We start from the raw sequence: 27,349 nt of genomic DNA on the forward strand, positions 1-27,349 counted from the left end.
CTCAATGAGTCTCACAATTTGAAAGTCAAATGTTCTATTCAAATTTGTTGTCCCCTCTATGTCCTTCCAATAAGAATACAACTTATCTAAAATGAGAATGAGTTATCATTTTATAATATTACTGGTAGGGCACGGTGAGGATAAAAAAAACAAAAGAACTTCAGGTATTTAACGCCAAAATTAAAATGTTGGGACTAATTTATACAAAGGCTCAACAATTTTGGAAACCAACAAGGGAATTACACGATACCTCTTGCTTTTAGTTGGTTCTTCTGATGGTGAGGTTGGAAAGAAATGAGTAGAAACGAACTTCATTATGGTCGAGTATGCCAAATCACTGAACAAATTAGCAAAACTTAAGTGGAAGAAACTAGGAGTCTCCCCCTTATACCAGTCATCTTTACAGTTTACATATACTTAGACAAATACATTCTAGCCTCATTATCTTATTCCCACAAATTATAAAGAATATATCAATCACAAAACCCCTTAATATTAGATAACTATGCCAAACTATCGTTGGTATCCCATGGCTACAACTGGGATCCTTACCAGGTGACCCCTATTGCCTTTCATTAGAACCTCACCAAAACTGTAGGTTCCAGTCACAGATCGAACTGTGAGAGTAACTGTGAATTTCCTCGAGGCACCAGGTCTCAGGGTCATTGCCGGAGGGTTGGCTTCAATGGCAATGGCTGGAGCCATTCTTGTTTTGATTACGTATGTTTCTTCCTCGGCGACATTTGTAACCGTTCGTGTAACAATTCTTGTTTTCACCAGATGAGAGACTGTGATGGATGGGGTGTTGAGATTGGATGGTTTGCCCATGCTGTAGTTGCAAGGTGAGTTTGTATAGTTCTTTATCTCATGAACATCAATTCCAGGCGTTGTGCACAAGAAGCCCAAGTAATCTTCGTAACCTGAAGAACAGAACACCAAAATATTAGGAGTCAAGTAGATTCCAAAGAAATGTGCCAAATTCTTATTTTACATAATATCAAGAATTCAGTAGGAAATATTGCAGTGACGGATGAAACAAGCTAACATCCAAGAAAACTATAGAATAATTCTATCTCCTGAAACCTCTGAATCATTTTTCAGATTTCTATTAAAGCCACCCTTGCAATGTTGCAAAGTTGACACATAACAGAATCAGAGAAACAGCTAAAGTCCTACAAGGCACCAACCAAGCCCACAGAAAATGTCAACATAGTTTTCTTTATTTTTTTTCTTCTCTCTTTGTTGAGTTCCCCAGCACAACTAAGCCAATGAAAGGCTTTAAGCTACGAGGGCATTCATTCAATTACCCTACTCTAAAAGTAATGCAAAAGCAGAGAAAGAGAACACACCTGCATCAAAGATGAGTCCAGGATCTAATGCAGCTCGTGGATTAACATGACCACTCCCATAATCAAAAGGTGTTGCAGTGACTAGCTTCAAGGCTTCGGTTTCAGAATATTGTTGTGCTTGAATAGGTCTTCCTCCTCTGTCCATCGTGGTTGATGTTGTCATCAATGCTGATTTAATGGCAGCAGGGCTCCAGGTAGGATGCTTCTGCTTTACAAGAGCAGCTATTCCTGCTATATGTGGGGCAGCCATGCTAGTTCCAGATATCATGGCAAATCCCTCTCCTGTCAAATTCCAAAGTAAATAATAACACCTTAAATTTTATTTTTAAGTGGTAAAAAAAATTGGAATTCATTTCAACTTTCCACTAGGAGAAAGCCTCTTTCTATTATCATTTTTTTCCAGCTTCTGTTGACAGTAGGCATGCCCGTTGAATTATTCAATATATTAGCTATGAGAACACTGAGATGGAAATAGTTCAAGAGACAATTCACCCGGAGTATAAATTAATGTCTTGGAACCAAGGAGAAATGCATCACAATATGTTAGGAACCCAAGAGTCAGCAAATAGACATTAAACATTAATAAGGTAGTGGGGATGGTGGGTTATATTTTGTAATCAAGAATAATAAAGGGGTAAGTGGTTTGGGAAGTATAAGAGCCCATATTGTATTGAGTATATTTAAATAGGGTCGTGGAGATGGAGAGTACATCCATTGTATGAATCTGAGATTAGGAGTAGTAACTCTTTGGGGAGAGTGGTGGTCTCTCGAATACCACTGGGTTTATTATCTATACTATGCTATTTATCTGGTCATTGTTCTTGTAGTGTTCTATGTGTTGTGTGTGAATCTATTTGGGACCTAACTTACTAATTTTTGTTGTAAATCCTATGAACCCACAGGAACATCGGTTTTTCTATTATGTATTATCTTGTAAATTAATCAAATTATTAAGTTAGTACATTGGCCACAAATTTGGCCTAAGAAAAGACTTCTTTAATAAAGATCATTAATTTATCAAGGTTACCCCGTATTTTGACTGTGTGCTATTAAAGCATGCAATGCCAAAGTTCTAATAAATCTAGAACTAATACTTTAAATTGGCCCCAATTTAGCACACTATTTTATTGTGGTTTCTCAGCTAAGTTTGGTGAAGAGACAAACATGAGTGGATTTTCCAGATTTAGAACATTAGAATCTATTAGAATGAAGTAAAGTGCTTACCGGCATAGTTAGGCTCGTCTGTTCCATTTGGAGACCATGCAGCCCATATAAGAGAACCAGGTGCTAGAATATCAGGTTTAAGAAGATCTGCATCTTGGAAGCCAAAATCCTTAATGTTCGGCCCCCGAGCCGAGTATATTGCCACCTGAGGTGCTGATTTATGGAGTATTGGCATCAAACCATCTCCAATCCTCCCTTCACCTTTGAAGCTTTTTACTCGTCCAGTCCAATCTCTTGATGTAGAGATATTATAATAGTCTATGAGATCCTACAGAACATTGATCACAATGCACCAGAAAATATTAAGACATGGCTGGCGCAAGCAAAATCATAGGGGGATAACAAGAGTGAAAGTCAAGATAAAAAAATTAAAAAAATAGATCGCAAGGTACATTTATCAGAGAACTGAACTAATTTATGACCAATGCAAACTCATATTAAGGAAACACTTGGAGCATATTCAGAATTCTGTCTCAATTATTATTCTACAGCTCTAAACTACTGGAGACAACTTGAAAGAAGAAAACAAGTCAAAAGAGATACCAGTGACTTGCTGACATCTGTGATAAGAATTCCAGGAATGCCAACAGGAACAGGATCAAACTTCATCCCAGGAGAAACATTTTCCACAGCAAGAACAAAGCCAACTGCACCAAGAGCCTTTGCTGTTTCTGAAACTTTCTTCATCGACGCTGTACCAACAACAAAATTGAAGGAATAGCCACAAAGAAGAATATTCCCCTCAATCAACTTCTTGTTCAGAACTTCCGGTCTCTGGCAGTCGGAGGGGCTATACCTCATTACTGAAGAATCGAGCAAGACATCGTTTGCAGCAACCAATGTATATGTTTGATTTAGATGTGTTGAAGCTGAAACAGGAAATAAGGACATCAACTCTTGAAGAAATTACAATTCATAAGAAAATAATGAAGCCGGAGAATTTCAGATCTGTAGAGAAAGGGAGAATTTTAATGATAAAAAAATTGCAACTGCTAGGGGATGGGGCATACAGAATGCTAAAAGGTTGATAAACCCGTTTTATTAGAATTTTATTAATACATTCCAAGGACAGTAAGCAGCAGTCTTTAATCTATTGGAATTACACCCAAGAACAGTAAATTTGAGCTAATCTAGAATTATGAAACCCATGCTAAACTTACTCACTAGTCAGTGCCAGGAATATTTCTTTCTTTAATCATTATATCTTCACAATTTATTTGTCCTTATCTACTACCCACACTGTGTATTATGGCCAAAATAAAAATGTTTCTTTTCCATGGAATAATGAAGGCTCCAATCCACTATCGAAAGAATGAACTCCAAATTTCTCTAAGCTAACCCAGGACAGGACTCAATTTATTTACCTTGGATGTTTATGGTCATTACAGATAAAGAAATCTTAAAATGAACTAGCTGGTCAACCATAGTTAAAAAGAGATGCTATGACTGAACCAGAAGCTTCAATTGTACACCCAACCTAACCCCCCTTTTATTTTATTTTTTAGTTTAAAGTGAAAAGAGAGTTTGCAGTGACACAAACTCTGGCCAAGTTAAGCCTCTATAGTATGATGGAAACTATCTAGTTTTTTTCTACTGTAACCATGTCATTATAATGGCAATAAGGTCAATGCAGAAGGCATATTCTTCTGGGATTACAAAAAGCTGTTATATGACTGCAAGCAGATAAGATGATGCACAAGTGACGAAGAAACCAAATCAAGATATTGAAACATAACAGTGCATCAATTCTTACACTGCTATACAACCAAGAGAAGAAAATGGTTACACGGCTATTAACATTAGAAATTTGCATTCTGATTTCACAAGAAACAAACACTATTCTCATTTGTTGTTTCCAGATGGTCAAGAGTTCTCTAAAATAAACAAACAAATAAATAAAGGTGCTTGGCATGTCAAGATACATTTCTTCCCACCTATTGACAAATATATAATAATAATAATAATAATAATAAGTTTAAAAAACTTACGAGACAACCCCATTCCGGTTAATATTTTTCCATTTCCAAGGGTCAGATGATTTTTGTATCTGCGGTCATCAACTGCAGCAGCTACAGATGCTATCCATGGGCTATAGGAAACCAAAGTTTTTGGAAAAGGGCCTCCATTTCCAGCTGCTTGTGCAACAAATACACCTGCTTTCACTGCTGCTAGAAGTGTAGCATCAAAAGGATTTAGAAAAGTGGTCTTCGTTGTAGCGGGTGGACTGTTTGGCCCTACTGAAAGGCTGAGTATATCCACTCCATCATATACGGCCTGCTCATGAACCACTTTTAGAGTAAGAACCACTAGTCAAGTTATACCTTATAACCACTTACAGGAGCTGCCTCTAATCAATTATCTTTACTAACTACATATCTACTCCTTTATATACCACAAATAGCTGAGACAGGTGTGTCAAGAAGAAAGTTATCAAACTGTTTTATCCATTGAAAGTTGCAGAACATACATAAAGACATTCTTTTGCATAGAAATAAAAGGGAAGAAAGATTCATAGAGCAATTCATTACATAAATTTGTAAGAGTATAAAGAAAATATTTCATGGGAACATGGCTTAGCTATGTTTAATTGGAACTCGATGTAATTCTGTTAATGTCAACAGTAAGTGGAAAAAATAAAAATTAAAAAAAGCACACAACAACATAAGTTTTATTACATGAAGGTTCATCGTTATAACATATTTATACCATACCTGATCAATTGCAGCTACTACATCTGCAATAAATCCTCCAAAGAGTCTGTAAAGTGCTTTGTACACAGCAATCCTGATCATGACCAAATTAAAAAAAAATAAAGGAGAAAAAATGTTTTAGTCAGAGTAGCTTTTACAAAAATAAAATAAAATAAAACTGAAGTGTTAACTTAATTTTATGGGTGTCATACTAAATGTATTGGTGGGGATAGAAAAAATAGAACCTTTCTTAAGAGAATAATATTCTTTACTATTGTGAATTGATCATCGATACATAAAAGTTGTTACTTTTAAGTTCCTAACCTGGCACGTGGAGCCATCCCACTTGCTTTTCCAAATTCATGACCGTGCATTCGAACAGGAATTCCATTATTCCCCGCTGCAATAGCCGCTGTATGACTGATACAGAAAATTGAATGAGATAAAGATTTGCAGCTGTACGTGTAACATATAAAGTAGTGAGAGAAAAAGATAAATTAAGTTTCAACAAACTTCAGGAGTAATCATACAAGAATCTTACTAAGAATGAATTAGTTATAAGTACTTGTGCGATGGTTAGTCCATTTAGTTATAAGTACATGTACTTTGTCCATTTCTTCCAGAAAAGAGGTGGGCCAACATTATGATTTATGTTTCAACAGTAAGACCCTAATTGTCATTGTTTATGAGACAAGACATTTCAAACTTTTGGAATTGTTGTTAAGCTTATTAATTGAAGTCTCGAACACTTGGGTGTTTATCAAATTTATCCACGTATAGTAATGAAGCGTTGAAGTTACTTTTGTTTCTGTTAGAAGCTTTTTGTTGATAGTATGTAATGTAATTAATGATTTCAAAATGTACAGAATAATGAGTACTAACCTTCCATGTCCATCGCCATCCAAGGGAGATGCAAAATCAATTGAAGGGTTAAATGCCCCAGCTGCTTTTGCAGCTTTGGCAAAATGTTGGGCTCCAATTACTTTTCCATTGCAAAAGTCCATCTTAGTGTCTGGATCAATTTCACACTTTCCTCTGTACTTTGGAACAGGTCCATATGGATCAGTATGGTGGGTAGCAAAGCTAGGATGGTGTGGGTAAATTCCAGAGTCCACAAACCCTATCACTATATCCTCTCCAGCCCTGTCAAAGCCACCTCCTGTTGGCCATACTCCAGTTGGAAGCCCCAAAAACTGCGGAGTGTGTGTTGTAAGTCTCCGTACCTTCCAGTCTCTCTCCACCGATTTCACACCTGGAGTACGTCTTAAGGTTTCTGCCTACAATACAAGTGGATCAAGCAAAGGAATTAGGATACAAAAGGAGAAATGTACTGCACAAAATTGCTAGAAATAAGAAGCTATCAATTCTTTCACCTGTTCCGGAGAAACATGAACTGAAAAGCCGTTTATAAGATGTCGATAGCTATAGAGCTTTTCGTAGGTGCCACGCTCAAAGAGCAAGCCAAGAAGCATATCATGTTTCATTTCAAGGTGACGAGCATAGGAGGTGACCAAGTCACTGAAGGAAGCCACAGCATGAGAAAGAATGAAAGAAAAAAACATTAGTTACCAATAACCTTTATTAAAACTAAACTATTAATAATGAATATCCAATTCTATGCTCAGGACAAGCAAGATATATCAACATAATACCCAAAAAAATGATTAAGAAAACACCATTTTTACATGGAATGGAAGAAATGCATAATGAAGACTCTGAGGTAGGTTTCTATACAATCATTATCTGTTAATAGAATAGATAAACAGAAAATAAAGCTTTATATCTATTACAACAATTAGTTACGGTGCAACTTCCTTCAAATCCTCAAGAACAGTCTCAAGAACATAAAATGAAACAAAACTTGTGCAAAATGATATGAGATGAATAAGAATAGTTTGTAAAGACAGATGCACAACCACCTCATTTTCTCTTTTAGGACCTATACCCAACATGCATGTTTACACATAAATATTACTGAATCTAATCTATGATGGTCCCAAAAAAATGAAGAAAAACAAGGAACAAATTGGAGCATAAGAAAAAGAAAATGATCAATGATGAATTGACGACAATCAATGCTCATATATTTTATAAATCAAATACAGAAAGTGCATTAAGGTTCAGGTTCAGCTAAAATACAAGCACTAAGCAGAAACTTGAAGCAAAGAAAGGACAATAAAATCTATGTATCAAATAAGATATGACCATGACAACCATTTACACACTTTCTTTGTAGAGGAAACCTAACAATTTGGCTTTTGTGTTATTTTGTATTGTGTCTCATTATCAAATTTTAGCATTAGGTTCAAGTCTTCTAAATGATTCCAATCCAAGTTTACAAATTACAATGTTGAAATCCACTATGCAGACGTACAGTAATAGTAAACTTCCAAAGTAGGATTAAAACCACACTAAGAGAATGAATTTTCTTCTATTTATATATTACAATAGTAAACAAACGAAAGATTTCTTTCTAAACCCAAAAATGCCCTTCACAGTTTTCGTCAGGTCATTGTAACAAAACGCCAAGCCCTAGAAGAAAAGTGAGCTAGAAAGTCCTCAATTTGAAAGAGACATCTCAGACTCCATGACCCCACTTTTGAAATGGCTGGCTAGCACTGCTTGACAGTGATGTACATGAATAATTGTATATGTCTATATAATCTGTTTTAATTAATTGAAAGAAAAAAATATAAAAATAAAAAGGATTTGAAACTGTGCAAATACCTGGAAGTATCTATCTTCTCATCAGATTCCACAGCGGTGGCTTCAAAACCATCAACGCCACCTTTGTAACTTACTACAGGCTCTCCGTCAATGGTCACTATGTAAACCTCTGCTTTTGCAACTAGTAGAAGGGCCAAACAAAGCAAAACTTGAAACCCAGACTCCAAAGCTCCCATTTTAACGGATTCAAGTATCAGTTTGTACCAATATCTGTTGAAACAAAAGTATAAAAAGTTCATTAACAAAGTTTACAACGACGATCATTATGAAGTTGGGCATATTTTATTTATGGGGAGCAAAAATAAGATCAAATAAAATACTCTGATCAAACTTTATAAATGAAAATATCAACAATTACTAATCTACTATTGATTTGGCTAACTGGGTAACTATAGTACAAAAAAGAGACATGTTTAAGAGTTGAATTCAAGTCAAGTAATTTAACATTAACAATAAATAAATAAAAACCGTAAGCGACACTATGAAAAGATTAGAAATTTCTCTTATTTTAAAAAAATTTCTCCAAGTAATCAGCTTAGGAAAACTCTAAAATAATTTTTTTAAAAGAATATCATACGCGCACAATAAAAATAAAGAAAATAAGAATTGCTTACTTCAAAGAAAATACGGGAGACTGAATTAGCTGCTAAATCAAACCCATAAAAAACGAGAGAGAGAAAAAAAAGGAAAGAAGAGAAAGCTAATTGGGTAGAAGATATGAAATTTGGCGAGCTAGTAAGTAGTGAGTAAGAAAAAGCACATTTGATTAACAGAATAGCTTCAGCAACACACAGAATCACCATAAAGCAGTCACTCCCCCCAAAAAAAAAGAACATATACAATAACAAATGCTTCAATTGGAAACCACCAACCAACACACCAAAAGCATGTGAAAAATCAATAATTAATATAGTTTTAAAAAAAACAAATCTCAAACCAAATATGTTCAATATTATTTAATAAATTGATAAAGTAAAAGCAAACACTTTTGTGAACGATCCAAGCAAAGAATAATCAGCTAAGAAAAGAAGATATTGCAACAACAAAAAAAAAAACAAAAAAACGAGCAAAAACAAATGCACTCACAGAGATCCAGTGAAGAAAACGTAGAAGGTAAGCTAGGTAGATTCACATGGAGATGAGGTGATGAAGTCAACGAGAGATCAGAGCAGAGCAGGATCAGCAAATGGAAAGCGGAGTTTTGATCACATAAAGGCAAATAGCATTGCCTGAAACGGAGATCTAACGGCTCACATTGAGCAGTGAGAGACCGAGATCGATCGCAGGAACGAGCTACTGGATATGGCAATTCAGTATGTTAATGATGATGATGATATGGATTTTCAGTGAGTGAGAGCGAAAGAGAAGAAGTAGTAGTAGTAGTAGTAGTAGTGTGAAGTGGTAGTTAGGGTTTTTCCATTATTGACATATTTGTTATTCTTTTATATAATTATTTTTTTACTTTTTCATGGATTGGGGGGAAGGTACAGACAGGAAGCCGAAGACGACGGAGAGACTGGTATATAACAAAAAATTAATATTTATATTAAAAACTCTTTACTTAATTTATTTATTAAATAAAAATAAATAAAAAGGCAGTTTTCTCTCGTGGAGGTAGGGAAGCCTTTTTTGCGCGCGTAAGATGTCTGACGGTTGAATGAAATGACGTTAATGCCCCTACTAGTTCTCTGTAATTACAGGAGATCACTAGTTGGATTTGGGTGGACCGGAGCGGTTACTGAGATTGGCCTTGTCAAGTTACGCGTGTCCAGTTTCAGTGCGACATAAATATTTGCCCTGTAAATTTGAACCGTTGAATCTTTAAATTTAAAAAAATATAATTTAAAGTTTTTAAAAATATTTTATGCCATTTTTAGATCTTTCTTATTAAATAATTATAAATTAAATCTATTCTTTTTTAAAATAAAACAAAATTAAAAAAAGAATATTGTAATAGATTTTAGTTTGCATATTTTTTAATGGGACTAACATATCTTAGTTTTAAAACTAAATAAGATCAAATTCATTAAAACTTAATTAAAGAACTAAAACGAATAAATAGTGTAAAATTATTTTATTAATTAATTAAAAAATTCATGGATTGTTATGAACATTGTTTTTTTATTCTCAGATTTAGAATTAAATAAAAATTGATTTTTGTTTCTTGGCCGAGTTTCTTTTTCTAATAATGAGATTATTATTTTTAAAAATGATTTAAATAATTCATATAAAAGTTGAAAATGGACTAAATGTCTTTGTTAAAAAATGGATAAATAAAAAAAAATTCTTGAATTATTACCACTTTCAAATTCTATCACTTGAATTTTTTGCGTTATTAAAAAATCTCTCGAATTATTTATATTACTCGCTTGTGGGACTTTTCTTAGTTTTTATCATACGTGACTAATATATATATGATGTGACATATTAATCATTGACGCAAACATGCCATGCGTATAATTTAATTAAAAATTATTTTTAAAAAATAAAATATATATTTATTTAATGTTTTAAAGATTAAAATTTAAATAATAAAAATAAAAATACACAACTTTCTCTTTTTTATTGCTTCAACGGTACATTAAGAAAAATATCCAATTTTTAATTTTGAATGAGTGTACACCCATATACACAATCTTTATGACTGAGTGCAAGATCAAATAATGAATAAGGCAAGAACATAGATGTACCCCCTAAATATCCACGGGTTATTAGCGAGCTGGAAAATTGCATAATTCTATCAGCCACGTGGAAGGCACCTACCCGGAGCTGTTGTTACAAGGCTCTACCTCTTTAGCTCGAGATAGCCAAAGGTTTAGTGAGATTACTAAGACATCGAGTCAGCATTGTGGACACTACGAGCTGAGACTACACCAAGCTCGGGGTACGAACCAGAGTTGACACCTCTGACCTTTTATAAAGTCAACCACGCAATGTAAACGTGCACATATCAGACATCACGTGTCTACTCCATTCCTGAATTCTCGGACACGCAGCATAAACGTGCGTGTTCAGACACCCACGACTAGGTTGGGCCATGCGGCCCATTATCCCCCTTACCTATTGATTAGACCACACTTCATTGTCAGGCTTTAGGAATTAATCATGAATGTCACAGAAGTGACATGATGGGTAAGAAGGTCACGGGATGACCTCATTTGCCAACACCCAGGTGCCCTCTCCCTATAAATATGGAGAGCATGGGAGTTGCAAAGGGTTGGCTTCCAATTGGTAAAGAAATACCCTGTAAAGAATATTAGAGATATATCAATAATATTGGCTAGTGGACTAGAAGGATTCTAACCTTTGAACCACCTAAAAAGGTATTCGAGTTATAATTTTCTTTTGAGATCATTCATCTATTACGGTTCATTATTTAGCACTAATCCCTCTCCTTATTCATATAATTATCTGTTGTCAAAGAACCGCGTCAACAGTTTGGTGCTTTCATTGAGAGCTGTTAGATTGGTGCTATCGCAAATACCCAACCATGGTAGTTACTCGCTCAAGACATGGTAACGAGGCGGACCAACGTGAGGGGCTGGAGGCCCATCATGCCGCCATGTCCGATGATCAGAACCCTGAGGTTCAGCAGTGGCCGGGCAAGCAGCCACTGGGCCAAGACGATACTGGAAGTTCGGCTCCCCGGCCGCTCAATCCGAACCCGGATTTCTACACGGCGGTAGAAATGGAGAATGCACAGTTGAGGAGTCAGCTGGCGAAAGCGAACCAGCAGATTCAAGAGGTTTTGGCCCGATTACCCCCTCTTACAACCGACGCTAACGTCGGAAAGAGGCATGGTGAGACTCATAAATCCCGCCGGGGTAATCGGTCCAGGCCCAGTCAGTCGGTCAGACCCCCAACATCAAACTCTACTCCCACGTCGCATCACTGGGAAACCACATTTGAGGAACTTCCTAGGGCCGAGCAGCAGTTCAGCTGATCGGTCCGGACCTCAACTCCTAGCTCACTTCCGCCCTCGAGCGCGCCTGGGAGGGCTCGAGGGAGCTCGCGAAGGAGATCCGGGGAGGGCTCGCGATGACAGCCCGCCCCGGCCAGCCGTCCTGCACCTCCTTCAGACCGCCAAGCACAGGACACGGAGGATGGTAGAGCGGAGCGGCCGCGACCTAGCTTGATCCGCCCTGATGGGACTAGGATCGCGTCTCTAGTCAGGCATCCTCCTTCACCGATAGGATACCCGTCTCCTCCCCGTCCAGTCCGAGACATTCCGGCTCATGGGAGCAGCAGGAGAAATCCTCCTTCCGTCGGACCTTCCCATCGTAGCCGGGCGCCCAGAGAAGTCCCGGATCCTCGTCCCCAGTGGCGGGCTCCGAGCTTCTCAAATGGAAGCTAGTGGATCAGAAGTTGTCGAAGTGACATCTTCGGCGGAGACCTGCGCCAACGCTTGAGCTCGGCGCAAAGTCCTCAGGCCACCCCGAGGGGTGACCTCCGAGATCGCCTAAACTCTCAGAGAGGAGACCCAGATGGAAATGGTAGTCGTGTTCGCCAAGGGGAAGGCCTGTCTGAAGTACATGACAGTGGGAATGTCCCATATAACCTGTCTCAAGATAGGAGGGACAATAACCCGCCTAACGCGTACCATGGAACCGGAGCTGTTGAACAGCCCCGGAACAACCAAGGAAGTCAGGACAAAACCCTTGAGCGTCTGGCTCAGATGGAGGAGCTGATGAAGAAGCTCTTATCAGAAAAAGAAAAAGATGAGTATGATTCAGGGGACGAACTCGAGCTCTTCACCCCCAGCATAGCAGCTACGGCATATCCACCTGGTTTTCGTATGCCTCACTTGTCCAAGTTCAATGGAGATGAGGACCCGTCAGATCATCTGGGTATGTTCAACACCCTGATGATGGCCCACAACATTGGTCTCGAGCTGAGATGTTTAATATTTCCTTCCACCTTGACTGGGGTGGCCAGACAATGGTTCAAGCAGTGTAAAAAGCAATCCATCAGCTCGTGGAAAACCTTTTCTGCTGACTTTAAAAGGGCATTTCGAGCTTCCCAGGCTGCCCGCGTCAAGGCCGACACCCTGGCGAACGTAAGACAGCTGCCTGACGAGCCTCTAAAGGCTTACCTGAGCAGATTCGTGAACGTCGCTGCTCGAGCCAGGGATGTAGACGAGAACTCCAAGCTCATGGCCTTGAGGACTGGGATCCTCGTCGGAGGCGGACTCTAGGAAAAGATACAGAGAAAGGGAGTCAGCACCGTAAAATGAATTCCTAAATAGGGCCCAGGGATGGATCAACCTGGAGGAGGCGCGAGCCTCAGCCGCAGGGACCAGCCAGCCTGCTGGAGTGGGAACGGATGTCGTAACAGCGACACAAACCGTTACACAGAATAACCAGTTCGGTGGAGGCAAGAAAAAAGGGAGCAGTGAGGGCGGCCAGCACGGCCCGAAGAAGAACAAGTCCGTAGAAAAATTTAAGCCGGTCTACGCTACTTATACCGAGCTCACACACACTAGGGAGAACATTTTCCTGGCAAACTCTGCTCGCCTCCCTTGGAAGAAGCCGGAACCGTTGAAGCACCAGAAGGGTAAGCGAGACCCCTCCATGTTTTGCCGGTTCTACAACGACATTGGTCACAACACCGATGATTGTAGGCACCTGAAGGATGAGATCGAGACTCTCATCAGAGCCGGACCCTTGGCTTAGTATGCACGGAATGGAGTTCTCGCCGGCCATCCAGCTCTGGAGGTCCCGATAAGTCAGCCCGGGTTCTGGGTAGATCAGGACGTCTCTCCTCCTGTGATAGGAGGAGAGATCTCCACTATCTCTGGTGGCCCCCATCTGGCTGGCACAAGCAGAGGTGCCCAAAAGAGATACGTCAACGAACTTAAGGCTCATAATGGAGTGGAGTTCGTCCCTGAGCAGCATCTCCCCAAACAGCAACGATTGGAGAGGCAACCAATCATATTCACCGAGGAAGATGCCAGTCATGTCCAGTTTCCTCATAACGACCCTCTGGTCGTAGCCGTTCAACTCACTAACCGGAGGGTTAGGAGAGTACTAGTCGATAATGGGAGCTCAGTAAACCTACTATTCCAGTCTACATTGGAAAAGATGGGTTTATCTGTCACAGAGCTGAAAGCCACCTCCATGATGCTATACAGATTCTCTGGAGAAGGGTCGACGGCAATAAGAACGATCGAGCTGGTGATCACCTTGGGAGAGGGACCTCGGACAGTCTTGAAACTCCTCGATTTTGCAGTCATCGATTGTCCCGTCGCGTACAATGTTATTTTGGGCCGACCTACATTGATAGCGTTCGAAGACATAACCTCCATTCGCCACCTCGCGCTAAAATTCCCCTCTTCCTGGGGGATATGCACGGTCTGTGGCGATCAACTTGCTGCCAGGGAATGCTACAACATTTCTATGAAGGGAAAATTAAAACCCGGGCAGTTAACGATGACCGTCCAGGGTGGGAATGAGGAATCTCAGGAACTTGCGCCTAGTCCTGAGATTGAAAAACCTCAGAGTGCCAAAGGGGAGAATATCGTCTCCAGAATAGGCGAGGATAAATCCGAGCTCCAAGCCATCAAAGAGCTCGAGGAGATAAATATCGATCCACAAGATCCCTCGCGGGTGGTAAGGCTCGGGAAAAATATATGTAGCGAAAGGAAGGCGGAGCTGATTAAGTTTCTGCAGGAGAGCCTAGACATGTTCGCATGGTCTCATGAAGACATGGTGAGGATCAGTCCGAGCGTCATCATCCACACCCTCCACTTGGATAAAAGCATGCCTGCGAAATCCCAGAAACGAAGGCGCCTAGGGACAACCCGAGCTGAAGCCCTAGAAAAGGAGGTAGCCGGCTCTTAAAGTGCGGCTTTATCCGCGAGGCAAAGTTCTCGATCTGCGTCGCCAATCTTGTATTGGTCCCGAAGCCCAACGAGAAATGGCGGACCTACATTGACTTCTCCGATCTGAACAAAGCCTGCCCCAAAGATTGCTTCCCCTTGCCAAGGATCGACCAATTGGTAGACGCCACGGCGGGGCATGAGCTCATGTCCTTTATGGATGCATACTCGGGCTATATTCAGATCGCCATGAATTCAGCAGACCAGGAACACACTAGCTTCATGACCCCAACTAACGTTTATTGTTACAAGGTCATGCCCTTTGGGTTGAAGAACGCCAGAGCTACGTACCAGAGGTTGGTAAATAGGATGTTTGCCAACCAGATCGGGAAGAACATGGAAGTGTATGTTGATGACATGCTGGTCAAGTCGAAAATTGCTGATAACCATGTTTCCGATCTGGAGGAATTCTTTAAGATATTGAGAGAGTACGGCATGAGGCTTAACCCCCAAAAATGTACTATCGGGGTCGCGTTAGGAAAGTTCCTGGGTTTCATTGTCAATACCAGGGGAATAGAAGCAAACCCTGATAAGATCAGGTCGCTACTCGAGATGCCCTCACCTCGGTCGCGAAAGGACGTTCAAAGTCTGACAGGAAGGGTGGCAGCCCTTAATCGGTTTATTTCTAAATCTACCGACAAGTGTCTACCGTTCTACAACCTGCTCCAGGGGAATAAGAAATTCGAGTGGACCGAGGAATGCGAACATGCCTTCCTCAACCTGAAAGCACATCTAGCCGAGCCGCCCGTATTATCCAAACCAACGATAGGAGAGCCTCTTTTTCTTTACCTAGCTATCATGGAAGAGGCAGCTAGCGTCGTATTAGTCCGAGAAGAGGACCGATCTCAAAAGCCAGTCTATTACATCAGCAAGAGGCTTCTCGGGGCTGAATCCCGATATCCGTTGATGGAGAAGATGGATTTCTGTCTCATTACGGCCTCCCGAAAGCTCAAGCCGTCTTTCCAGTCCCACTCAATACATGTCATAACTGATCAGCCTTTAAGGCAGGTTTTGTAAAAACCTAAAGCATCGGGACGTCTGTTGAAGTGGGCTATTGAACTCAGCCAATTTGAGATTTTATACATACCGCGAACTGCAATAAAAAGCCAGGCCCTGGCTGATTTTGTGGCAGAGTGCACGAGATTCCGAGAAGATCCTGTAGAAGAGTCACCCCAGGCCTCCTTAGTCCAGGCCACCTGGAAGGTTTTCGTAGATGGCTTGTCTAACGGGAACGGCTCCGGGGCTGGAATCATATTGATATCCCCAGAAGGACATCGATTCCACTCAGCGTTGCGATTCAGATTCAAAGCATCCAACAACGAGGCTGAATATGAAGCTTTACTGGCTGGGCTAAGGGTGGCCCAGGAGCTGAAGGCCAACTCCGTCCAATGTTACAGCGATTCCCAGCTCGTGGTGAACCAAGTATTAGGGGAATATCAAGCACGGGGAACCAAGATGGCTACTTACCTAGCCAAGGTAAAGAAAGAACTATCCACATTCGAGCGCGGATCAATCGAGCAGATACCTCGGGAGCAAAATGCCAACGCGGACGCCCTCGCAAAGCTCACTACCTCCGGGGAGGCGGAGACTTTGTGGTTAGTGCCGGTAGAGTTCTTGGAGAAGCCAAGCATAGAGGAAGTCAGGGCGGAGGTCGAGATGATCGACGCCAGACCGACCTGGGTGACCCCCATCCTCGAATATCTCACAGCAGGAAAGTTACCCGAAGAGAGAAATGACACAAGGCAGGTACTTTACCAGGCTCCAAGGTATACAGTGATAGATGGAATATTATACCGGCGTGGACACTCTTTACCTCTCCTACGGTGTGTTCTGCCAGGCGAGGCAAAGACCATTTTGCAGGAGGTGCACGGGGGTTTCTGCGGAGATCACACTAGGGGGCAAAGCCTATCCCTGAAGATATTAAGGCAAGGGTATTACTGGCCAACTCTGTCAAAGGACTCGATTTCCTACGTCAAAAAATGTGACAAGTGCCAGCGATTTTCCACAGTTACCCGAGCTCCCCCGGTCAAGCTGAAGATGATCTCATCCCCGTGGCCATTAACAATCTGGGGAATTGACTTGGTTGGTGCCCTTCCTACTGGAAAGGGAGGAGTTCAGTACGCGGTGGTAGCTATCGACTACTTCACCAAGTGGGCAGAAGCAGAGCCCCTGGCAACGATCACTTCAAAAATAGTCCTCGACTTCGTGGTCAAGAGCATTATCTGCCGATTCGGGCTACCAAAGAAGATCGTGTCAGATAATGGAACGCAGTTCGATAGCGACCTCTTCACCGAATTCTGTGAGAGGTACAACATTGTTAAGAGCTTCTCCTCCGTGGCCTATCCCCAGGCCAATGGGCAAGTCGAGGTCGTCAATAAGACGCTAAAGACAAGCCTTAAGAAGAGACTGGACGAAGCCAAGGGAGTTTGCCCTGAACAGCTCCCCCAGGTACTGTGGGCATACCGGACCTCGCATCGAACGCCAATGGGTCATACTCCTTTCTCCCTGGCTTTCGGGAGTGAGGCAGTCCTTCCTGTCGAAGTAAAGGTAGCCTCGCATAGAGTCCAGGCATTTGACCAAGACCGCAATGACGAATTGCTCTACGCGTCCCTCGACCTGATTGACGAAAGATGAGAAGATTCACAGCTACAGCTCACGCATTATCAACAAAAGATCACTCGTTATTTAAACTCAAAGGTCAGGAAACGCGCCTTTAGCGTTGGCGACCTGGTCCTCAGAAAAGTCTTCCTAGCCAGTAAGGATCCCAAGGACGGAGTACTGGGACCAAACTGGGAGGGACCCTACCAAATAACCGAGGTCATAAAAGAAGGAACCTACAAGTTAGCTCGGCTTAATGGAGAAGCAGTCCCACGAACTTGGAACGCTATCCATCTGAAGAAATATTACCAATAATATCGTTGTAAGGCTTAATCAGAAAAGCCATCTTTTGTTTATTAAGTAATGAGAATTAAATCATTTTACATTATTGTATATATTTGTGGATGTAACGTCAAGTAACCACGAAAGACCCTTTCCTAATTACTTGGGGGGCATATGTCCTGGATATAACCACGTCGTTCTAAAAACTTAGAAGTTAGTTTAAATTGATTGATCGGTGCTTTTCTTAAAAAGCACGAGATATCGATAAAGGATTAACGCGAACTAAGTTGTACCGTGGATATAACCAGGTCGTTCTAAAAACTTAGAAGTTAGTTCAAATTGATTGATCGATGTTTTTCTTAAAAAGCACGGGATATCGATAAAGAATTGACGTGAACTAAGTTTTCAAATTAATATCTTGGATATAACCAGGTCCAAAAACCTAGAAGTTAGTTCAAATTGATTGATTGATGTTTTTCTTAAAAAGCACGGGATATCGATAAAGAATTGACGTGAACTAAGTTTTCAAATTAATATCTTGGATATAACCAAGTCCTAAAACTTAGAAGTTAGTTCAAATTGATTGATCGATGTTTCTCTTAAAAAGCACGAGATATCGATAAAGAATTGACACGAACTAAGTTTTCAAATTAATATCTTGGATATAACCAGGTCCTAAAACTTAGAAGTCGGTTCAAGTTGATTAACATGTTTTTTCCTGGAAAAGCATAAGATGTCAATCACAACACCAACAGAAACTATGTTATCACCAAATGCATAGAAGAGAAGTAACCATAAGGTCGGGGCAAAAATATGTAAAAAAATTGAAATAAAGTTGAGGATACCAATTGTTTCAAGGATAAAAACCTCATAATATAAAAAGTTACAAAAAAAAGTAAATGATAAAAGGAAAGGAGAAAAATCCTAAGCCCCGCCAGGCCGCTCTGATGAAGTCACCCCCTCAGCATCCTGCTCGGCCACGGTGGAAGTCTCCCCGGTCTCAGAGGGTGCCTCTTGTTGGAGGCGAGCTTTGAACTTCTCCAAGAAGGACTCCCACACGTCCGGCCCCAGAAAGGAGAAGTCACCCTCCGGGTTGAAGACCCAGCAGTGGTACAACATGGCCTCCATGGAGGAGCTGGAAGCTGCCCTCTCCGCCACCAGCGCAGCCTTGGCCTCCTCGACCTCCACCTTCGCGGCATCTAGGGTGGCCCGGGCAGCCTTGGCCTCCTCAAGCTCGATCTTTGCAGCATCTAGGGCGACCCTGGTGACCTTGGCCTCCTGCAGCTTGGTCCGGGATGCCTCCAGCTCGGTCTGCGTAGCAACCGAAGTGGCCTGCGCGACCCTCTCATTTTCTCAGGTAGTTGCCAGGGCCGCCTTGGCATCCCACTCCTGTTGTTGAGCAGATGCAAGGGCAACCTGAGCAACCTGGTGCTCGCCCCTGATCTCCTCGATCTTGGCCCTGGACCGAGATATGCTCTGGTGGAGGGCCAAAGTCACCTGCAAGACCAAAAGATAATAAGGCAAGTGCCTTAGGAAAAACAAGCAAATAGGAAGAACCAGTGGCAAAGCCAACTCAACGTGAGGGTCATCCCCAATGAAGAATCCATCACGTTCTTGGGACTCCTTGTCTCGATCTCCCGCAAGTCCCTCGGGGTGGCGTTGTAGAAGTGGTCCACCATGTAGGTCGCGGTTTCGTAGACCGTCCCCCTAAAGACCTCGGGGACTTTCTCCAAGGCCTGGGGGTTGACCGGGACGCGCACACCAGGGGTCGGAGCTGACAAGGTCCCAGTGGGCGCCTCCTGTTCCCGAGTCGAGACAAGAGGTCGCGGGGAAGGTGGAGCCATCGTCTTCTCCGTTGCAGGAGGGGGTGGAGGCACTTTCTCTAGAGCAGCAGGGGCTTGGTTTTCCCCCTTGGCAGGAGACTTGGAGGTAGTCTCGATAGCTTTCTTCGCCATCCGGAGCCTCTTCACCATGGGCCCGGAAGGCCCCGAGGAAGGGTTTCCTCTAGGGAACATAGCTCGAAGATCATTGCCCCTGGGCTGCGACATCTCCTCGTCTGAAACAAAGACAACAAGGCATTAATATACATGTAAAAATATTTGTGCAAAACAAAAAAAAGAAAGCAGAGCTTAAGTATGTATTGAGAAGGGTCCTACCCTCCGAGCTAGAGGAGGAATCTATTGTCATGACCTCCGGCCCCAGAGCTTCTACGGGGGAGTCTAAGATAATGACTTCATGAGCTAGAGGAGGCTCTAGGTCCGGATCCGCCTCGGGACTGGACTCTTCTACGTACTGCCTAAGAGCCGGAGCTACTACGCCCTCTAGAAGGGAGGGCCACGACCTAAGATTGGTTCCGTACTCCTCAAAAAAGGCCGACCTAAAGGCCAGGGTATTATCTACTACTACAGTACCCCTAGGGCGGCCCATATCATAACGCAGCACTAGCTGGTCAACACACTGGAGTAGTGTGGTGTTGAGATCTGGGTCGTTTTGGTGGCGGTGAACAAGTTGGCTGGGGTTAAACCTAGCAAGCCGTAGGTCTGCAGTGGCCCTGTCTAAGTCCCTAAGTAAATAAGGGTTACCTTGACCGGAGGGGTCGGCTGCTGCCTCGGACTGGGTCCTCTTTGCATTGGCTTCCTGGGCGACCTCCAGAGCCCGCTTCCGACGCACGAGCGGCACCTCGTCCTCCTCGTCCTCATCTTCATTCGCGGCCTCCTCCTCGGGGATGGGCGCCATCTCATGAGCAGCGGGGATGGTCCGTGGTCTCCTCAAGGACAGAGTCTGGCCTAGGGAAATTAACTTACATGCCAGCATCATCTCGTCAGACATTAGCTGGCGGTAATCTTTTTCACTTGGGGGGAGCCCCGCCAAGGTTTCGTATTGACCCCCAAGGGTCACTGACTTGGCCGTCCTCGTGAAAATAGCTGCATAATAGTTTCTAAGTCAGGAACGAATAAAAAGAGGCTAATTAGCAACCAATTTACGAGCTGAAGATAGAAAGAACTTATGAGGACAGTTGAAATAATGGAATTCGCAGTTGCAAAACCCCTTTGACATGAAGAATTGATCCTTGAAGTCATTGGGGTGGCTGGGTAGCTCGATGATTGCAGCCGAATTGGGAAAACAGGTCAGGTAGTAGAACCCGTCACCTCGCCCCCGCTGCTCCGGGCTGGCTTTGAGGCAAAAAAAGTAGAGGATGTTCGCCGGCATGGGGACCTCCCATTCCTGCTTCAGGAATAAATACTTCAACCCCGCTAACAAACGGTAGGAGTTAGGGGGAGCTGGAAGGGGGCCAGCTTCATGTAATTTAAAAAATCCGCGAAGTACTGGTCCAGCGGAAGGAAGGTCCCAGCCTTGAGATGCTCATCGCTCCAGGCGACGTACTCCTCGTCGAGCGGTGCACAGCTTTGCTCGCCCTCAAGGGGAGGTCGGGCGTCCAGGGCGCCCCTCCCTATCTCAATATTATGGAAAAGCATAATTTTGTTGACTTTCCTTTGAGTGGTGACCTTCGAGGTGATCCTCTCGGCCTCGAAAAAGGTGTCGGGCCCCACCTCGACCTCCTTCTCCATGGTGGGACCGAAGTTGGGGATCGAAGAGTCTGTGACCACCTCTTTCCCTTTTCTGGCTTGCTGGGAAGACGAGCTGCCAGCACTCTTCTTGGATGCGCTCTTCTTGGGTGCCATCCGGTCGCCTAACGAACAAAGAAGAAAATTTAGAAAAGGCGACCTAAGCATAAGAAAGAATCTAGCGCGAAGGGTTTCCTTTACACGAGCTGAGGTAATCTCAGCCCGCGGTGAGTGAGACCACGCAGTTCTATGAACACGTGCTTGTGCTCCCAACGGGTCCCCAATTACTTGGAATCCATGTGTCAGGAGGGTCAAGGTAAAAGTTTTCCTTGGAAGGAAAGTTTCGGTAGGCAAAACCGCCTGTGAAGCATGTCCCCTAAGCTACCCAGTTTTTGCACCATAGAAACTGGTTGTTCAAAACAAGCATAAAAATTTTTACCCAGAAAATCACCCCAGAGTTGTATCCTATGAGTCATGCTCCTAAGCAGTTTTTCCTATGGTCGATACCCCTAGGATAAAAACCTACGCATAAAATACCAGCAAAGAAAAACAAAAGACAAACAACCTACTACATGCGACTAAAGAGAAAGTTTACCTAAGCAAGAGAAAGGGAAAACATTTAAAGCATGCAACAAACGGAGGACTTACAGAATTTTTTGCTGTGTAAAGCCTGAAAGGAGCGTCTGGGTCGAAGTCCTGTTGGAATCACTGGTACCGGAGTCACGAAAGAGCCCTTGTATCTAAACCTCAAGAACATTGGGAATAGTGACCGGAAGAAAGAAAGAGTTTTGAGACTGAGAAGAAAGAAGAAGAGGAGAAAATTTTCGAATAAAAGGGTGGCTCATGCGAAGGGTGGCCAGCCTTATATATACGTAAAAGGCCAAAGGATGAGGCCCGTTCGATTGTCTTGATGTAGGATACGAGGATCACTACTCGAAAGATGAAACGACGACCGAAGATAGGCTAGGCCATTTAATGCGGTTCTCGGAAGACGGACCGTCACCAACCATGCTGCTCCACGTATTCGATATCAACGTAATGGGTGGGATATGAAGAGTCCACACAGAATCCTAAAATCCCCCACTGTGGCCCCAGGTGACGTCACATGCCACGAGCAGGGGCTTGGGGGGCAAATGTACGCCCTAAATATCCACAGGTTATTAGCGAGCTGGAAAAGGGCATAATTCTATCAGCCACATGGAAGGCACCTACCCGGAGCTGTTGTTACAAGGCTCTACCTCTTTAGCTCGAGATAGCCAAAGGTTTAGTGAGATTACTAAGGCATCGAGTTAGCATTGTGGACACTACGAGCTGAGACTACACCAAGCTTGGGGTACGAACCGGAGTTGACACCTCTGACCTTTTATAAAGTCAACCACGCAATGTAAACGTGCATATATCAGACATCACGTGTCTACTCCATTTCTAAATTCTCGGACACGCAGCATAAACGTGCGTGTTCAGACACCCACGTCTGGGTTGGGCCATGCGGCCCATTATCCTCTTTACCTATTGATTAGACCACACTTCATTGTCAGGCTTTAGGAATTAATCATGAATGTCACAGAAGTGACATGATGGGTAAGAAGGTCACGAGATGACCTCCTTTGCCAACACCCAGGTGCCCTCTCCCTATAAATATGGAGAGCCTGGGAGTTGCAAAGGGTTGGCTTCCAATTGGTAAAGAAATACCCTGTAAAGAATATTAGAGATATATCAATAATATTGGCTGGTGAACTAGAAGGATTTTAACTTTTGAACCACCTAAAAAATTATTCGAGTTATAATTTTCTTTTGAGATCATTCATCTATTACGGTTCATTATTTAGCACTAATCCCTCTCCTTATTCATATAATTATCTGTTGCCGAAGAACCGCGCCAACAATAGAATAAAAACAAATATAAAAAACTCAAAAATAAATTGTATGAACATTGAATAGAAACCTAGAAAAATCATATGAATATTCAATAAAACCTAAAAATTTTACCAATCTATTTAAATTAATCCTAAAACTAATTCAAAACTAATGCATTGAATAGAAACCCATAAAAATCATATAAATATCAATTTGATTGTTGTATTTATTGTTTGAATAATTTATACGTAAATATCATAAAATTTCAAATTCATTTATGAGAATATTATCTTGTATGCGTGCAAGATAATTAAGATTGTATATAATGAATAAAATAGTCAGCAATATATTAAAGTATAGAATCTATTGACTACGTTTTTCGTCAACAAAAAATAAGAGCAATTAAGCCTTAATTGCCAAATTAGGAAGAAAAGATAAGAAAATGGTTTTTTTATGTAATTCAGTAGTTAAATCTACCTAGTCCACGAGTCACTATTATTAATATCTATGCTTTCAAACTAGAAAGCAATTTCACAGAGTTCTCATAAAAAAATTGTCTGTGTCCCCAAATTAGTACAATCTAGGCTATTTATAGACTTGGTTTCGAATATTCTCCATGATTTTAGGAAAGAGTTACAAAAATATCTTATTTAAATTTGAATTACAAAAGACTCGGTCAATAACACAATATCTAAACTAATTCCCCATAAATATAGAGATAATTTACTTGAATATTGTTTCTTGATTCTTTTCAGCGTAACATCAAGTTGATGTCAACATTCTTCGATCTAAAATGCTTCTATAATTCCTTAGAGTTGTTTTCCTTGCGTTTCAAGCTAGGATAATATATTAGTTCATAATTAACAAATACTATATTATTCAACTCCGAACTTTAATTTATCTATTTTCGACCTCACTCTCCAAGCAAGTATATCCTATCCTAAAAAAAGGGTATAACATTTTTCCCCTCAAAAGTATCTGCTTGGTCCCGAATATGAGAGACTTTTGAGTTTCCCTCATCGAAAAACGTGCCCACCTATCACACTCGAGTGTGTGGATACGTTTCATGTCTGGATTGATTACTCGGTTGTACTTGATGTACCACCGCTATACTTCCCCATATACCTTTTTGCCGCTGTTTTCCTTAAATCCCCATCTGTTGGATTTCAATCCTATAGTCAAGATCACTCTTGCTTTTCCCTCCATATATACCTTTCCTTTTTTTCAATTACCACACTTCATCATCATTTTCTCAAAACACAAAATTTTCTCTCTCAAAAACCAGTGAACCCAAAACCCTAATTCTTCTCACGATCCCTTCATTATTCAAGATTTCAGGAATTATGCGCTTGATAATGTTTTTATGCACCTCCAATTAACTTATTAAAGTAAATTTTTCCCACTTTCTTTAATATATGGGATTTGCATGCATTTTTTTTTTGTTCTTTGTTCTTGATGTTCTTGAGATTTTTTTTAGAATAACATAGGGATCTGTTTTAGGGTATAAAATCACATAAAAAAGTTGTTTTTTTACAAAAAATCTAGGAGTATGCTTAATTTTAGTAGGGAAGTTTTGTGTTAGGATTTTTTGAAAGTTCAATAGTCTACACTTTTGGTAATCGTGCTCGAATTTCTAGGGATTAGTAGCCAAACCGCCACAATACCCTAGTTACATTACGAGCCTTAGACTTGTGTAAGTTCAATAATCGAGCTATCTATTCTTCTCATAGCACCTTCACTTTCAAGCTATATTCCTACCTGTAAGGACCTTTACCTTTACTCTCCTTCGGTTGATGTCACATCCCAATTTCGAGGAGGGTTGGGGGTTCTTAGCTCGGGTCATTCCATAAACCCAGTCCTTGACTTAAATCTCCTTTTTCTTGAAACCAAAGGTTAATCCACGAATATCATGCAAAATTCGAAAGGGAGGATATTCGTAACTTGTTTAGGCGCCAAATTAGGGAAGCTCAGGAGGGAAAAAAGAAAAATACTTTACCTAGCTGCCCATCCCGAGCACCCTTGTGCTAGAAAAATCCCTCGCGCACTTCCTCTAGACCCAACTCTAACTGTTACTGCTTACCGAGTTTTTCGGAAACTAGAATTATAATACATAAGTGAGCTTAAAAAGAAAGGATTAGAGATAATCACACAAGGGCTTTTACGTGGTTGGGGCGCTAAAGAGCCTTAGTCCACGAGTCTATTGTATTAGAGCTTAAAGAGCTTCAGTAATGGAGTTTTCTCTGAATTTGAGCAGAGTATAAGCTTACAATAGAAAAATCGGATCCTTTCCACAGTGCACATCTATTCATATTTATAGGCAGTTGAGTGCTTTGGGTTTGGGCCGGACTAATCTGGGCCCAATAAGGGTGTAACACCCTACTACCCAAGGACCGTTACGGTGTGCATTTTAAACAGTGTTAAACTCGCTAATCGAGTCATTTGGCCATAATTGTGTGACTAAGTATGAATAGCGGTTTAGGGTTAAAATTTTTGGTTAAGATACAACGTTTACCATATATATTAGGATCCCAAAAAAATATAATTTAAAGGTTTATTACAGCAAAAGATTTACAACTAGCTGATCTAAGTGGCGAAATAGGGTTTAACCCTAGTTCCTCTTTAAACCCTCGGTCGTGGCGGTCGAGCAGCCGCATATGTACACATCGTCACCTAAGCTCTCCAACTTAAGGATGGTCCAGCTTTCTTTTGCCTTTACCTGCACCACATAGCACCCGTGAGCCGAAGCTCAGCAAGAAAACTCAATATGATCATGAACAGTAATAGCATGTTACAAAATCATAATAGGCATGCCTAGCAATAATAGCCCTATTCATGCATGCAAATAAGTCCAAATAATGATGGTGGATCCTGCCCTCCTGTATGGATGACTATCAAGTCAATCCTAATCAGATGAGTGATTAACACTTTGACATTCTGATAATCATGTTGGGGCTTATAGCCCTAAACTAGATGAGTGACCGATGAGTGAGTCACTAACTTGAACCAGATGAGTGACTATGGAGTCAAAAACTTGAATCAGATGAGTGACTGATAAGTGAGTCACTAACTTGGCTCAGTACCCACAGCCATGTGACGTTGCAATCACCTGAGCCTTTTGGCCCTGGCTCTAAGTAACTAGCCTTTAGACTAGACAAGCACTTTTAATTTTCACCGAACTTGAGGTCGATCAAGCATTAATGTTCATGATGAATCATTCAATGCTTATGTTGATTAGATCTAATCTCTTTGGCTTGCGTTAAACACGCTAATACCATTCTTGACTCATGAGTCAATACCATTTGACCAATGCTCAGTACTACTGCCGAACTTGACTAATGAGTCACAGCTTCACAGATAATACTGACACCATTGTCGATTCTGACTAATGAGTCAGTTCCATTCACAAGTAAGCAAGATTTGCTAAGCATTTGATATGCAATCAATGTCCACATATATATCACTCAACATGCCTCAATAATAACCATGTATGTCACATATGGGGTGCAGTTTTCTTACCTCTGATTCGAGCGAGAAATAACAAATGAACGACCCTTGAGAATGATTGATCCTTCAATCCCTTAGCGGTCACCTAGTCATAACCAAACATAACTTCCATCAATGAAAATGAGCAACAAAAGGTTCATGACCTAAACCTCTCTCCCAGGACCTCGAATCATACTCAAACGGTTAGTAGATTCAATCCTAAGCCTTAGGAATTGAAACCCCGAGCCAAAAACCCTCAAAAGTGCCCAAAATATGAATGAGGAAGAACAGGGTAGCGCTTCAGCGCTGCTCCCCTAGCGCCCCAGCGCTACAACCAAAGCAGCCTGGCCCTAGCGCTGTAGCGCCCAGCACTACAACCAGAGCAGCCTGGCCCTGGACAGTGCTGTAGCGCCCTCCCTTGGGCACTACAGCGCTAGGACCAGGCTGAATCAGCCCTGGTTCTTCCTCCTTCGACTTCTCCATTTCCAACCTTAAAAACCTGATTCCAAACTTCATTGAAACTCCTAAATGAACCCAAATACCCACTCTACAAGTCCTAGGCATCATAACCAACCAACCTTTGCCAAAATCTCCATTGAATTCTCATTAACCAAATCAAAATCCCAACCGAACATCAAAAGGAAAACAGAGCAAAACCAGGCTCAACTCCCTAGCTTGGTTCCTCAAATGGAGCTA

General features: G+C 41.7%; 1 protein-coding gene across 1 annotated transcript; it reads right to left on the reverse strand.

The window, feature by feature from the left end:
• Positions 1-295: 295 nt before the first annotated feature.
• On the reverse strand, positions 296-9,505 carry LOC133782214 (subtilisin-like protease SBT2.5). Its single transcript, XM_062221438.1, has 11 exons — positions 9,077-9,505; positions 7,991-8,200; positions 6,637-6,781; positions 6,146-6,540; positions 5,588-5,683; positions 5,285-5,357; positions 4,562-4,847; positions 3,117-3,442; positions 2,574-2,841; positions 1,350-1,631; positions 296-920 (listed from the first exon to the last, which is right to left on the reverse strand). The coding sequence occupies exons 2-11, from the start codon at positions 8,164-8,166 to the stop codon at positions 514-516; spliced, it is 2,454 nt and encodes an 817-aa protein (XP_062077422.1). The 5' UTR covers positions 8,167-8,200; positions 9,077-9,505; the 3' UTR covers positions 296-513.
• Positions 9,506-27,349: the final 17,844 nt, after the last annotated feature.

Source organism: Humulus lupulus, chromosome 6, assembly GCF_963169125.1.
Source record: "Humulus lupulus chromosome 6, drHumLupu1.1, whole genome shotgun sequence".
Classification (NCBI taxonomy): Eukaryota; Viridiplantae; Streptophyta; class Magnoliopsida; order Rosales; family Cannabaceae; genus Humulus; species Humulus lupulus.